This window comes from Canis lupus, chromosome 16 (genome assembly GCF_003254725.2).
Source record: "Canis lupus dingo isolate Sandy chromosome 16, ASM325472v2, whole genome shotgun sequence".
Lineage (NCBI taxonomy): Eukaryota > Metazoa > Chordata > Mammalia > Carnivora > Canidae > Canis > Canis lupus.
The window spans coordinates 7,054,056-7,069,254 of record NC_064258.1 but is presented as its reverse complement, the minus strand read 5'-3'; the positions used below and the strand labels follow the sequence as shown (position 1 = coordinate 7,069,254).

The window sequence follows — 15,199 nt, the reverse complement described above, 5'->3', positions numbered from 1 at the left end:
CTCAAAGTGATTGTGGCCAGGTATCACCATCCCAAAGTTATGATTTTGTTTAATTTCAGATTGCTAAAGGAACGTATGAACTATTTAGCATGGAAGCAGAAGGGAGGGAGAGGCATTTCAGGAAAATGCCTATGCAAAAGAGTGTTCAGAATAAAAGCTAGGAAAATCTCTTACATCTAACTGTGTTATCCCACCTCATGAGATCCTCCATCCCAAAGTAATTATCTTTCTGAATCCCACATTTTCCATCCCTTTGCTTTCCCTTTTATAGTCTTATTTGATATGTGATTTTTATATGTTGTACAATGAAAATAATATTTTATATTTTAATTGCATTTAACTTTATAAAGAGTATCATATGTCATCTTTTCAGACTCACTCATTTAAAATTATTATTATTTTGTGTAGATTAAGATTTCCTAACATTGAGGATGGCTAATACTAAGTTCTAAAGCTTTAGAGGAACCCACCTGCCTAGAGCCCAGCTGGTATACAAACTGTCCTCATAAGCCAGCAGGGGTTACAGAGCTCCAACGTGAGCTGGTATAGAGCTAAACAGGATTATAAAGGGGCAGCAAGACATGGACACAAGGGACACTGGAAAAGATTTGTCTGGAGGGAGAAGATGGGGTCAATAACTCAAGACACAGCTCCAGTATTATCAACCAAAAGAACCAAACCACGACCAGATCCAGTGAGATAAAGAGACCATAATCAAAAGGACAGGAACCCAGAGATATCTCCTGGGGGGTTGGACTAGAAGTTTGGACTGTCTTATATGAAGTCTGAGGCCTTATTCAGAAGTAGGAAAGAAGCTCTTAAAAGTTCTAGACTAGTTTGCTCACCTAGTTTATTGATGCCCCGATGTTTTTTTCTGTTTGGCTGGAAGGCCTATTGTCTCCTTGGGTACAGATGAGTCCTGGACATTCAGAGATCACTTCATCTTCAATCGATTGTATTCCTTTTCAGGGCCATGGAGAATATCTTTCCCGGAAAAAATAACTTCATCTTATCCCGCTCTACTTTTGCTGGATCTGGCAAATTTGCTGGACATTGGTTGGGGGATAATGCCGCCACATGGGATGATCTCCGATGGTCCATCCCAAGTATCCTTGAGTTCAACCTATTTGGTATCCCCATGGTGAGTTTTACTTTCAACCAAAGAACCTTAACCTTTTGTCCTTTGGCATTCTTTCCTTTGTTAGTCTCTGAGATGTCTGACGACCAAGGAGTATATGTCTCCTTGCGGTATGTATTAGAGAATCCATTTTTATATGTGGCATGAACTGTCATTTGAAGATAGAATGGTAAAACTTTATCATTGGGTAGTCATCCATGGAATCTCTGAAGTTAGCATGGAAACACCATAAGTAAAATATGTTAGCATCACAGAAAATTTCCATTAGCGAAGCATCAGTGAATAGCAAAGTATGAAATTGGGAACTGAACACTGAGATGAGTTCTTGGAAGCTGATTCATGATGCACATTTGCTGCTTTCTTCCATTTGGCTGAGGCTGGCTCTGAAAGCCTGGGATCTCTGTAAGCATGGAATGATGGAAATTAGGTATTTTCCCCCTTACCACATGTATAGAGTCAGTGCTTTCTCCACTATCACTGACCACTCTGTATATGTGCTAATTCTCCAGGTAGGTGCCAACATCTGCGGTTATACAAAAAATGTCACAGAGGACCTCTGCACAAGATGGATGCAGCTTGGAGCATTTTATCCACTATCGAGGAATCACAATGGACCTGAGTTCAGGGTAAGGTCCCCAAGAGAGGCAACAGAAATTTCTTGGGTTGTCTTATCTACTTGTTCTCAAAAAGAATTAAAAAAAAATCCTATAGTTTGGCTATTAGTGTAGAAAGAAAATAGATAAATTTTTGGTCATATACCTAAAAAGCAAGAGTATTGGGATAAAGGTGCATGGGAAGTTCATACATATTGGATGATTTTATTGTGATTGATATTGATTTTTTTAAAACTCACCAACGAAGGTGTGAAGGTTGTTAGAGTTTCTGTGGTGCTGCTATCCATTACTTCTGTTACCTCCTTATATAAGACGGGACAATTGGAGTCCACTGGTATTCTATCTCAAACAATACAAGGGAAGCCAATTCTAGATTTGGAGGAGCAAGGAGGGATAGTTTAGGGAGTGGCAGGCCAGTGATCTGAAGATTTTTTTTCACCTTGTTACAAGGTGAAAAATTCATCCGATCTTTCTATGAATAATTTGGGAGACCCTGTCCCCCACTCACTACTTTTCACTCTTTTGTCCTTTTCTATCCAAAAATCATGTTTTTGATGGGTGAATACATAGAAGTGAGCTCAGAGCTCCTGTTAAGGAGACGTTTAGGACGATGGCAAGAGCAAGTAAGGTGGAATGCCCTTTATTTTAATGTAATCTGCACTTGGAGTATTTCAAAATTGAGTAGGTTAGTTCTTACTAGGATCAACAGAATAACTTACTGAGGATGATTTTAGGACCCATTCTTGACTTGTCTGATGATATGTCTCTAACCTGGGAAAAGATTCATGGCCAAATCATCAAAGAATTTTATCCCAGGACTGTCCAGTTTGTGATCTGGAGAGAGAGGAGTTATTTCTGAACTTTGAAGCAGCTGGCTGGGAGGAAGGCAGGTTGCCTTCCTCATGAGACGGCTTGGAAGCAGATAAATAAGGGTGCTCAGATCACTTAGTCTACTAAGTCATAGTGCTTGTTTTCCTGTCCTTCCTTTAGTCCTATGCAATAGAATGATAATGAGTGTCACATATTAAGTTTAAATGTAAATTTAAAAAAAAAATTTAAAAAAAAAAATTAAAAAAAAAATAAAAAAAAAATGTAAATTTAAAAAGTAAAAAGAAACAGGGACACCTGGGTGGCTCAGTGGTTTAGCACCTGCCTTTGGCTCAAGGCATGTTCCTGGAGTCCCGGGATCGAGTCCCACATCAGGCTCCCTGCATGGAGACTGCTTCTCCCTCTGCCTATGTCTCTGCCTCTCTCTCTCTCTCTGTCTCCCACGAATAAATAAATAAAATCTTAAAAAAAAAAAAAAAAGAAACGGAAGCAATCATGTGAAGTATATTTTATGTAACTCAATATGTCCATAACATTATCATTTCAACCTGAATTTATTTTTTAAAGATATTTATCTATCTATCTATCTATCTATCTATCTATCTATCTATCTATAACATTATCATTTCAACCTGAGTTTATTTTTTAAAGATATTTATTTATTTATTTATTTATTTATTTATTTATTTATTTATGAGAGATATATAGAGAGAAGCAAAGACACAGAGGGAGAAGCAGGCTCCATGCAGGGAACCTGATGCAGGACTCGATCCCAGGACTCCAGGATCATGCCCTGGGCCAAAGGCAGCCACTAAACTGCTGAGCCACCCAGGGATCCCCTCAACCTGTGTTGAATATAAAATATTGTCAAATAGATATTTTATATTGTTTTCTCTCTATTAAGTCTTCAAAATTCAAGAGCATTTTTAAAAAAGATTTTATTTATTTTTTCATGAGATACACAGAGAGAGGGAGAGACAGAGACACAGGCAGAGGGAGAAGCAGGCTCCATGCAGGGAGCTTGATGTGGAACTCGATCCAGGACTCCAGGATCACGCCCTGGGCCGAAGGCAGGTGCTAAACTCCTGAGCCACTCAGGGATCCCCTCAAGAGCATTTTACACTCATTGTACATCTCAATTTAAGTGCTAAGTTTTCAGCAGTTGGAGTGCAATGAACCAAAACAATAAAGTTATAGTTAATGGGAACATATTTTAAAATATTTTATTTATTTTTATTCTTTATTTTATTTAAAAATATTTATTTAAAAATATTCAGTTTTTAGGATTATATTTAAATTCACTAAAGTCAAGTAAAATTAAAGTTCCGTTCCTCAGTCTTCCTAACTACATCTCAGGTGTTCAAAAGCTCCATGTGGCATGTGGCCACCATGGTGAACAGTGCAGCTCTATACCTTCTTGGTTGGAGAGCAGAGTGATGGAGGCTTTGGAGTATTATTTTTCATTGGTGTTTGGCCTCAGGGTTTTCATGAGCCCTACACTGGGGGTGTGGAGTGGTCTCCTGCAATAGACTGCTCTACTTTCTAATCCCCTTGAAGGGAGGAAATGAGCATCTTTAGGAACAAAAGAAAGGAATAAATTTAGGTAATTTTCTCTAAAATTCAGTCTCAGTAATACAGTACAGGATGATGCATCTCAATATGACATACATTATCTTTCATATCTTAGAAATTGCAAGGAAAATGAACTAAATAAGTCTCCTCATTAATGGAAAATTTCTGTTTGTGGGTCCTAAGAAAATTAGATTTACCTTCTAAAGGGTTCTGTCTTTGCTCTTGGATAAAGTCATGATTTCTTTGCACAATGTATTTTGAAGAAAAAAATAGAGGTCACTGTCTTTGGGGTAGAGAAAAGAAAACAAATATTGGTGGTGAAAACGTTACAGACAGAACTAGATGTAAATTTTAATATTGCAGATTCATAAAATTGCATGGAAAGGAAAAGATGAATTATAGAATATGATGGTAGGCAATGGAGAAACATAATACATAACAATAATTTAGATCAGCTAAGAAGGGAACAGGGCCACTATAACCCCTTTATCTCCATGACAACCTCCTTTTTTTTTTTTTTAAGTATTTATTTATTTTGAGAGAGAGAGAGAGAAAGTGTGCATGTGAGGGGCAGAGGGAGCGGGAGAGAGTCCCAAATGGACTCCGTGCTGAGTTCTGAGCCCCTGGGATCTTGACCTGAGCTGAAACCAAGAGTCTGATGCTTAACTGACTGCACCACCCAGGTGGCCCTCTCTATGAAATTCTGTATGTATCCCCCTTGAGGCTACCACAGACCGAGATCAGAAGACACATGTCAAATATAAACTCCCCACTCTGCTTTTACCTTGGGAGAATCATGGAATCTTTTGTCCTGTGTTTCATCTATAAAATAAAGAAACAGTACCAAGGTCCTTTTAGTTTTGGAAATGTTCTGATATCATCCAAGTTGAAGAACATGGCTACTTTCATCTGGGAAAGCTTCTTTTATAAGGGAACAAACTTTTAAAACATGATGGAAATCTCTAATATTTGTTTCATTTTCTTCTAGGACCAGGATCCCGCTGCCTTTGGTGAACACTCTCTGCTGCTGAAATCCTCCAGACATTACCTGAACATCCGCTACACCCTGCTGCCCTACCTCTACACCCTTTTCTACCGAGCTCACACCCGGGGGGATACTGTAGCAAGGCCACTGGTCCATGAGTGAGTTTCTTGACCCACAAAGAATCTCTTTCAGATCATTAATTTCACTTGCCTTGTTAGTGGTAACAAGGTTAGTCCACCTAGTGTGCTGTTGCCCTGTACTGGGGGCTTCATCTCCCTTTTCTGTTTTCCAGGTTCTATCAGGACCCAGCTACATGGGATGTGCACGAGCAGTTCTTATGGGGGCCTGGACTCCTCATCACCCCTGTTTTATATGAGGTGTGTTTATAATCCGAACAATGGGATTAGAATATCACACTTGTCCCCGTGGCTCTATAGCTGAATAAGCTAAGTCTGGAGTATCTATGACTGCATTTAAATATAAATAAATGAATGAGAGAGAGAGAGAGAGAGAGAAAGAGAGAGATCGATCATGAAAGTTTGGAAATTAGAAAAATTAATACTTGGTCCTCCTGCCCCACCAAGCAAAACAATTTATATTTTGCAAAATTACCTTAAGGCTTGCTTTCTTAAGCATATGACTATGGATTGACAGACTTTAAATGCCTTGTAAGTCTGGGCTGGCCATCTGTCTGTGCTTCCTTTTTTTTTTTAAGATTTTATTTATTTATTCATAGAGACAGAGAGAGAGAGAGAGAGAGAGAGAGAGGCAGAGAAAGAAGCAGGCATCATACAGAGAGCCTGACGTGGGACTCAATCCAGGGTCTCCAGGATCACGCCCTGAGCTGCAGGCGGCGCTAAACCGCTGTGCCACTGGGGCTGCCCTGTGCTTCCTTTTAACCAGAGGACATGTGTTCTTGAGGTTGGGCTGGGAAAAGAGAAGAGGTGGGAGAGAGGTCTGGGCAGGGTGGGAGAGAGGTCTGGGCAAGGGAGAGAGGTCTGGGCAAGGGAAGGGTGTTACTTCCTTCCCTTCAGATATGAAGGACCACACATACTCTCCCAAAGTACGAGTGGGGCAGTGTGGGGGAGGGATCAGGGTTATGCTGCTCACTTTATAAACATGAGAGATCGCCAATATACTCATGTCAAAGGCCCATCTCTTGGCAGGTGCTGTGACCAGCAGAGGTCCTGCTAGAAGGCTCTCCAGGAGACCTGGCTGTCTCAGTCTCCTCCCACTTGTTAGATTACACATGTAACACAAGTAATCTAACTTGTTAGATTACACAGTGAATCAACTTTCTCTACTTCTCTTAAAAGGTTCAGGACCCTCAAAACAAAACAAACTTAATTTCTAGGCACAGCTATGCTTTGGGTACCTGTATTTGTACCTGTAGAATGGGATGGTCCCAACCATCTCAGGATTGTGCAGATAAGCATGTGCAACCACACATGAGGTATGTAAACTATAAGGGGCATGCTGATGTTGCTCATTATCGGTATTTCCCTAGGGTGTGGACCTAGTGAAAGCATACATACCGGACGCCATCTGGTACGACTACGAGACCGTAAGTAAGGCTGCCCTGCTTGGATCAGAGACCAGCCCCTAGCAGAGGGCAATTCTAAGGCAGGAGTCCTGGGATCTTGGGGTAGGATGATAGCACAAGATTTTACATTTGGTTGATAGAGGGTAATTTTCTATGAGGAAGGCCCTTCTAGATGTACTATGAAATAATTTGAATAACTGGGGTAGGTTTAGGGCACTTTTCACTGTATCAACCTGGGTACTGTGAAGCTCTGATACCCTAGTGAATGAAAGCACAGTTGTGAAAGAATCACTGCACTGTGTAACCCAAATAATACAAACCACTGAGTCTCAGATCTGCTACCTATTTCAATTATGCCTTGGGAAACCCTTTGTTTTGGGGAGTCTCTGCTTTTCTTTCTTTCCTTTCCTCTTTCTTTCTTTCTTTCTTTCTTTCTTTCTTTCTTTCTTTCTTTCTTTCTTTCTTTTTCTCTCTTTCTTTTTCAGGTTTTTATTTAAATTCCAGTTAGTTGGAATACAGTGTAATGTTAGTTTCAGGAGTAAAATTTAGTGATTCATCACTTACATATAACACCCGGTGCTCATCACAAACAGGTGCCCTCCTTCATGTCCATTACCCTTTTAAGCCATCCCTCACCTACCTCCCCTCCAGCAACCTTCAGTGTATTCTCTATGGTTAAGAGTCTATTTTCTGGTTTGCCTCTCTCTCCCCCCCCCCCCAGTTCATCTGTTTGTTTCTTAAATTCCACATGTGAGTGAAATCATACAGTATTTGTCCTTCTTTCACTGACTTATTTCAAATGAGGCAACTGAACTAGAGGATCTGCATGGTCCCTCCTACTCTAACAGTCCATTATCTGCTCTGTTGTCCTTCTGTTGGTTAGGGGGTAGCCATGCAGTGGAGGAAACAATCAGTGGAGATGCAGCTGCCACTTGATAAGATAGGACTTCACCTCCGAGGAGGCTTCATATTTCCCACCCAGCAACCCAGCACAACCACGGAAATCAGGTAAGTGATTTCACACTCTTCTAAGGTGTGACTATTCTGATGCTTCAAGGGGAGCATGTTAAGGGACAGACAAATGGACACTAAAAGTGGATAGATCAAGGAAAAACATCTCTAGTCAATAATCACTCCCCTTCCTTTCAAGGTCAGCCCCAAAGTGGCGCCTTCATGTTCATTTAGTGGGTAAGGTAGCCTCAGTTCCTTCACTGTCTAGAGTCTTTCACTTGGAAATTGAATCAGACTTTAAGAACAGCCCAGACAATCATTTGTGAGGATTTCCCTATGGCCAGAAACTGTCTTCAAGGAGATTCCCTTGAGTTAAATAGGAGGTGAGAGTTATCACATGGAAGCAAACATAGCTTCTAAGGTCAAGAGCCAGGATGTTCAGGTGCAGACCCCAGCACTATTACTACCAGATGTGTTGCCATGGGCAATGTACTCTCTGTGTTGCTGCTTATCACTAGCAAGCTGGGGATGACAATAGTTTGACTGTCCCTGAGGCATGAAAGGGGCTGGTTGAACAAAGTTCTATGTCTTCTTCATTCTCTGAAACTGAGAGATGCTGTTTTATAGTCGGAAGAATTCCCTGGGACTCATTGTTGCCTTGGACTATAAGAGAGAAGCACAGGGAGAGCTGTACTGGGATGATGGTGTATCTAAAGGTAGGCTTCCCTGTGGTGCCCTCCCTGGAGTTCTCAGTGAAAAGTAATCATTACAAGCTGTCCAGTGTGGCACTAACTCTGTTATCATCGATGCTTATTTCTTTAAGTTTAGAATCAATTTATCCTAAAGGTTCGGTTAGCCAAGTATGATGCATTAAAATCGACTTCAGATGAGCAACTCATATATTATTGACTACCAAAGCGACAGACATTATTGGGTTTAGTTTAATTACTCTCTTTTTTGGGTCTCTCTACCAATACCAAATAATACCTTTTGTTAATCGATTTGTAAAATACTGCTTTGGTTACTATTGAAGGGGAAGCACCTAATTGGTATAGTGTGCTTTTCCACTATAAGATTCTCATGGAAGTAACTCCATAAGCTTGTGATCTGTGATTATATAAAAATCCTGCCCTGTGTAGAATTAGCATTTATTAATATTTGTTGGCTACTTATTATTGTACTGTATGCAATACATATTATTGCGCAGGGGATATAAATTGAGTAAGATGTAGGCATTGCCCCTGAGGAACTCTTGATCCAGCAGGATAGATACAATGTGCATGTGGATGACTATACGTACAAGTCATGATGTTTTAAGTGCCAGCAAAATGGTGCCACGAAGTGCCACAGGAGTTCAGAGGGTGAAGCAGTTAGGTTTGGCTGAAGCAGTCCAGGAAACTTGTTGGGAGATTTGACAAAAATGGGCAGAACCTGGATAAGCAGAGATAGAGAAGGGAAAAGCATGACCTCAAGGCTCCTCAACTTCCTATAATAATGAGTCCTCCTCTATTTTCCTCTTTTAGATACTGTAACTGAAAAGTATATTCTGTATAATTTTTCTGTCACCTCGGTAAGTACAATTTTTGAGGAACACACAGTGTACATTCTTTTCTGTGATACCTTTTTGAGTTTTTGGTTTGCTATGATGCTTGGTCATTTGGAACAGGACCACTCATCATGGTCTTGTGGCCATGATGGTCCCAGAAAATATGAGAGTTTTTAATCTATGTTAGATATCTAAGCCTATCAAAAATCAGTATGACTTCAGTGAAGAAATTGGGGGGTTCTTTTTTTTTTTTTTTTTTTTTTAGAAATTGGGGGGTTCTTTGGAAAAAAATTCATTGTCTCTGAGTTTGATATGAGTATGAGTCCTGGCTTCTGGGATGTGTCCTGGGAGGATGGTGTGTGTGTGTGTGTGTGTGTGTGTGTGTGTGTGTTCCCACGCAAGTATATGTGGGATGTGGGTAGGGATGTGAATAGGTGATGAGTGGTATGGGGCCTTTCGGAGGTTCTCCCATAACGGCCTTCTTTTCCAGCCCCCAAACTTGGCCTTGGACACAGGTATTAAGTGGTGGTGTTGAGAGGTTGGGAGATACCAAAAACTATAGATCATCCCTTGCCTCGTCTCTGTCTCCCAAAGGGACCAACAGGAAGGAAAGCAGTAATGCTAGCAGAGGATGTGAGAATTCTAATTTGATTTTCTTGGAAGTCTGATTATGTGTGAGCGAAGATTTCTTTTGTGGGGGATCTCTTTCCTTTATTCTGCCTTTCTTTTAAGAAAGAATAAAGAATAAGAAAGCATTTTTTTTAATTATCCTTTTTATCTTGAGATAATTCTAGAGCCTCATGTAGTTGTAAGAAGTAATACTGAGAGCCCCGTTGTCCCCTTCACCCCGTTTCTCCTCATGGAAACATCTTGTCCTTTCAAGAATGTTATGTGGATAGAATCATACAGCATGTAAGCTTAGAACTGGCTTCTCTTTCACTCAGCAAAATTCTCTCAAAATTCACCCAAGTTGTGGCATATGAAAAGCCTATTCCTTCTTGTTGCTGAGGAGCATTCCAAGATCTAGATGTTTGTTTAATCAGTCACTTAATAAAGAGTATCTGGGTTTTTTCCAGTCGTAGCTATTACAAATAAAGCTACTTTGAACATTTATGGACAGATTTTCATTTGTCTGAGGTTGGCCAAGAGCCAGTTGCTGGGTCTTACAGGAGTTGCATGTTTCATTTTGTGAGGAGCTGCCAAGCTGGTTTTCAGAGTGGCCAGACCATTTTGCATTCCCACCCAGTTTCTCTGCATCATAATCAGCATTTATGTTGTCACATTTTTTAAATCTTAGCCATTCTGATAAGGGTATAATGACATATTATTGTGGTTTCAGTTAGTATTTCTCTGATATCTAATGATGTTGACCATCTTTTCATTTGCCTCCATGTATATTCTCTTAGGTGAAATGTCTGTCTAGTTCTTTTAGCCATTTTTTCATTGACTATTTTTGGCTGATTTCTCTGTTTAGTTTTCAGAGTTCTTTATACATTCTAGAGAGGAGTTCTTTGTTGGATCCATGGTTTGTAAAGATTTCTTATCTGCCTGTAGACATGTCTTTTCATTCTTTCAACAGAGTCTTCCACAGAGCAGAGGTTTTACATTTTGATGGGTCTAATTTAACTTTTTTTTCTTTTGTGGATTGTGCTTTTTGGTGTCCACTGTAAAACTCTTTCTATCGCTAGAACTTGAATATTTTCCCCTATTTTTTCCCTAAAAATTTTAGTTTTACCTTTTACATTTAAGTCTGTGATCTGCTTTGAGTTAACTTCTACACACAGTGTGACATTTGGGTACAGATTTGGCTTTTGGCTACAGGATGGCCGACTATCCCAGCACCATTTGTTGAAAAGATTCTCTTTTCTCCACTACAGTACTTTTGCACCTTTGCAAAAAATCATTTGGGCGCACTTGTGGGTCACCTAATCTTTTTAAACATCAAAATGTCCCCCCCGCCTTTTTTTCTTCATTCTTCAGTTCCACCTTGGCCAGAGCTCAACTTCATCACCTTTGAACTGTGGTTCCCTGTGAAGGTTGTCAGCTTCCCCTGGGCTTCAGTCTTCTCATCTGAAGAATGGGCTCATTGTAGCTTCAGCCTCATAGCTTGCTGTCAATGGAATGAGGTGCTGAGCACTGTGCCTGGCGCAGAGCAAACGTTCATAAATTTTAGTTCCTATTCTCATTATCATTAAAAGAAAAAGGAAAAACAGTATTTGGGCCATTCTGTGTGTGTGTGTGTGTGTGTGTGTGTGTGTCTGTCTGTCTGTCTGTCTTCATCTTTTTCTGCCAATAGGCTTCTGTGGGTGCTGGTGTCTTTTTGTTCATTTTATGAATACCCATCTTGCTCACTTGGAAATTCTGTGATGTCAGGAACGTACTTCCTGAGCAATAGAATCAATAAATAACCAGTGAATCAAGCAAACATGAAATGTTACTGTAAGATTGAATACCATTAAAAGTCTAGATCAACAAATTCCCTGGGGACGATCACCACATACCAATTAGCGCTTCAGAGATAAAGGACATACCTTGGATGTCAGAAAGAAAGATGTTGATGGTATTTGGTGATGTACCCAATTTCTAAACAGATGCTTTTGTGTGCGTGTGTGTGTTTTTTCCTAGAACCGGCTACAGGCAAAAATTATAAATAATACATATATGGACCCTGACAACCTCATGTTTACAGATATCATAATCTTGGGAATGGACAAGCAACCTACTGATTTTACTGTCTTACTTAGTAATTCTCCTACCCCCGTTTCAAATGTTAACTACAATGTTTCATCAAAGGTAGGAGACTCCTCCATCCTTGCAGGGCCCTTGTCAAAAGCCCTGGCCTAAGATTCTGACAGCCAGCTCTCTCTTGCTCTTTTGACTTTGGGCAGTTACAGAGATAGCTGGCTTGCTGCAAAATCTACCATACTACAGGGCCATTGCAGCAGGAGAAACACGCGTGCTAAACATGGACTCTGGAGCTTTGCTTGCATCAGAACGCTGAAGGGGACAGTGGGAGTTGGGACCCTGGGGGAAGGCAGTTCTCTGGGTAGATTTAAAACTAGACCTACTGATCCCAGATGTGATAGAGTGTAAATATGATTCAGTACATTGGCCTAGTTCAGGAGAGTATTTACATGTTTGTCCTCTCATTTAAGCTAAAGACTCTCTTTGTCTGAGACACAATTGACACACTACTTTGATACCATTACAGAAAAGGAGAGTTGAATAGAACTCGAGGAGTAATCCAGTTCTGCTCTCATTGAATGAGTTCCTTGCATGCTAATCTTTAACAAAAGGTTCCAATTGTTAGTTGAATATTTCAAGCACTGGGAAATTCACCATTTCTTAGGGCAGGTCCCTTTCATTTTTGAAGGTACAGAGAACAAAAAATTAAGAGCCTGGTTGCCAATCTTAGCTCTGCCGTCACCTAGCTATGAGATCTTGGGCAAAGCATTAAATCTCTCTAAACCTCAGTTTTCTGTTTTGTAAAATGAAATTTCCATATAATTTGCAGCATAGGATTACCTTCTAGGATCGATGGAGATAATGCATATGAAATGATTATCACAGTGCTTGGCCCATATAAATGCTCAGTAAAGTTTAACTATTGTTATTACTGCCATCATTATTACAATGTGTGAGCACCACACCCAGAGGGCAATAAGTCTGACAAAGACAGCCCTACCTGTGATCTATACTCCTTAACTTGATGGAAGCCCTTCCCATTCAATATTCCACAGTGACTTCATGAGGTGAGAAAGGTCAAGAATAAGCCAAGTTCATTTTCCCGACAAGGAGGTCAAAAGCCCCAAAGGATAAAAAATAATATTTCAAGTAACCCATGACAAAGTGGTATTGGATGAAGGGCTAGCTCACCTTCCAGATCATCAGGGAAGGACATTATCCAGGTGGTTCAACCTCGTTCTGTTTGTCACGTGGCTTCCTTTCTTCTTCCTCAGGTGGTGAAGATCAGTGATCTCAAGGGACTGGTACTTGGTCAAGAATTCTCCATTGGATGGAAACTTCCAGTCAGTGACCTGGAGAAATTCAACTGCTACCCTGAGGACCCTGCTGTCTCTGAGGAGAATTGCAGGCAGCGGGGGTGCCTTTGGGAGGTAATGATCGGGCGCACATTACCACAGTGAACAGGAAGTGTCCCATGAGTAATTAGACACCTAGAAACACTTCCCAGATGTTGATGGGTTGAAGAGTAATCATCCTTCAGGAAGAAAATGACACTTATCAACTGATAAGTTATCAGTTTATTAATAACTGATGAATTATTTTGCTAACTCCGTATGATAGGTGTCAGTGTTTTCCTCAGATATCCTGAATCAGAAGACACTTACTGCCACTCTGGCTCTCTCTTTCCTCCAACCACAGCATTTAAAAACCCACTTTTATTTTTAACACAGCAATAATACATTGGGTATGTGTTGTACATTGAGTATTTGAAGTCATTTTTTCTTTCATATATTAGACAGCTCTTGTGGAAGGTAAGCTAGAACTATTTCTTTCATTTGAAAAATAGAATGAAAGCCAGAGAAAATAAGTAATTACCTCAAGGTCCAATGGGGGCAGTGAGGCCACTACACCGGGAGCAGAAGCCTGCCTGAAGATTTCAGTCTCCAGATCAGGCTTCCTGTTGACCCTTCCCTGCCACCCAGTGGAGGAGGCCAATGAGCATGTGTTTTTTAAATGGATGTATTCATTTTGTTGGCACTGTCATAGCAAAGTACCACAAACTAGGTGACTTAGAACAACAGAAATTTGTTATCTCAGTGTTCTGGGAGCTAGGAGTCTGAGATCAAGGCATCAGCAGAGTTGGTTTCTTCTAAGAAAAGGGAGAGAGAATCTGTCCCAGACTTTTCTCCTAGATTCTGGTGGTTCTCTGGCACTCTTTGGTCTTCCTTGGCTTATAAAAATATCGCCTGATCTCCACCTTCATCCTCACATGGGGTTCTCATGGGGTGCAAGTCTATCTCTGTGCCCAAATTTCCCCTTTTAATAAGGACACCGGTCATATTGGGTTAGGCTGATCCCAATGATCTCATTTAACCTGATCATCTGTTAAGACCCTATTTCCAAATAAGGTCACTTTCCAACTCAGCTCTAAACGGATTCCAGGGTGGGACTTCACATCTTCTGGGGAACATAATTCAAGCCATGATAACGGGCATGGTGTAAGAGACTTAGTCTGTGTGAACCAACTTCTTTAGGAATCAGACCCTTGAAGTGCAGTGTTAGAGGCTGATGGGGAGTTTCTCCTCTTGTTCCAGTCCACAACTCTTCCTGGCGTGCCCACCTGTTACTACGATACCATCCCCAGCTACGCTGCCAGTAACATCCAGTACCTGCCTACGGGCATCACCACAGAGCTTGCCTACCTGGGAGCCCCCAACTCAGCCCGAGCAGCCTCGGCATCTGGCTCTCTCTCTGCAACGGTCAGCTTCCTCCAGTTAAGTGTGATCTACCACACAGAAAACATGCTGCAGTTCAAGGTAATTGCCAAGGTGGTGTAGGTTCTGATCCTCAACATGGAATTCTTACAGCTCCAGGTGGATGAAAGTCATTGAAACACCGTTGTGCCCAATCCCTCATTTTATAGATAAAGGCAACACAGCCCAGAGAGGTCAAGATCAGAGACTTAGGAGCATGGTAGAGCCGGGATGTGACCTTGGAACCACCAGGGTTGTGGATGGCCTTCACTATCAAGTTGCTCAGTCAGCAGTGTCCTCAAATAACCCCTTCTTAGCCCTGTGAAAAATGTGTCTGCTACGTGGAAAACTCACACAAGTGGCATTAATTCACTTCTGATGTTAGAGTTATTTCTCTAGCAGTGGTTCTTAAACTTCAGAGAGCATCAGAATCACCCACAAGTCTTGGTAAAGCTCAGATTTCTAGGTCTCAGCCCCAGAGTTTCCAGCCTGAGAGTCCACAATCCTAACATGCTTCCATGTGATGCTGATGCTACGGGTCAGGGGGCCATACTTTGAGACCCACAGCTCTGCTCTGAGGGATG

The 15,199-nt window shown here is 41.0% G+C and overlaps 1 protein-coding gene across 2 annotated transcripts in view; it reads left to right on the top strand.

Annotated features, from left to right (window-relative positions):
• The window catches only part of MGAM2 (maltase-glucoamylase 2 (putative)), an 86,522-nt gene that overhangs the window by 34,410 nt on the left and 36,913 nt on the right, over nucleotides 1–15,199 (top strand). For both annotated transcript variants that reach the window (XM_049094880.1, XM_049094881.1), the window contains exons 16-26: nucleotides 970–1,141; nucleotides 1,648–1,764; nucleotides 5,141–5,295; nucleotides 5,430–5,514; nucleotides 6,645–6,701; nucleotides 7,564–7,688; nucleotides 8,259–8,347; nucleotides 9,155–9,201; nucleotides 11,803–11,970; nucleotides 13,137–13,292; nucleotides 14,457–14,678. In XM_049094880.1, coding sequence (XP_048950837.1) covers nucleotides 970–1,141; nucleotides 1,648–1,764; nucleotides 5,141–5,295; nucleotides 5,430–5,514; nucleotides 6,645–6,701; nucleotides 7,564–7,688; nucleotides 8,259–8,347; nucleotides 9,155–9,201; nucleotides 11,803–11,970; nucleotides 13,137–13,292; nucleotides 14,457–14,678 — 1,393 coding nt within the window. The remainder of the gene's footprint in view (nucleotides 1–969; nucleotides 1,142–1,647; nucleotides 1,765–5,140; nucleotides 5,296–5,429; nucleotides 5,515–6,644; nucleotides 6,702–7,563; nucleotides 7,689–8,258; nucleotides 8,348–9,154; nucleotides 9,202–11,802; nucleotides 11,971–13,136; nucleotides 13,293–14,456; nucleotides 14,679–15,199) is intronic.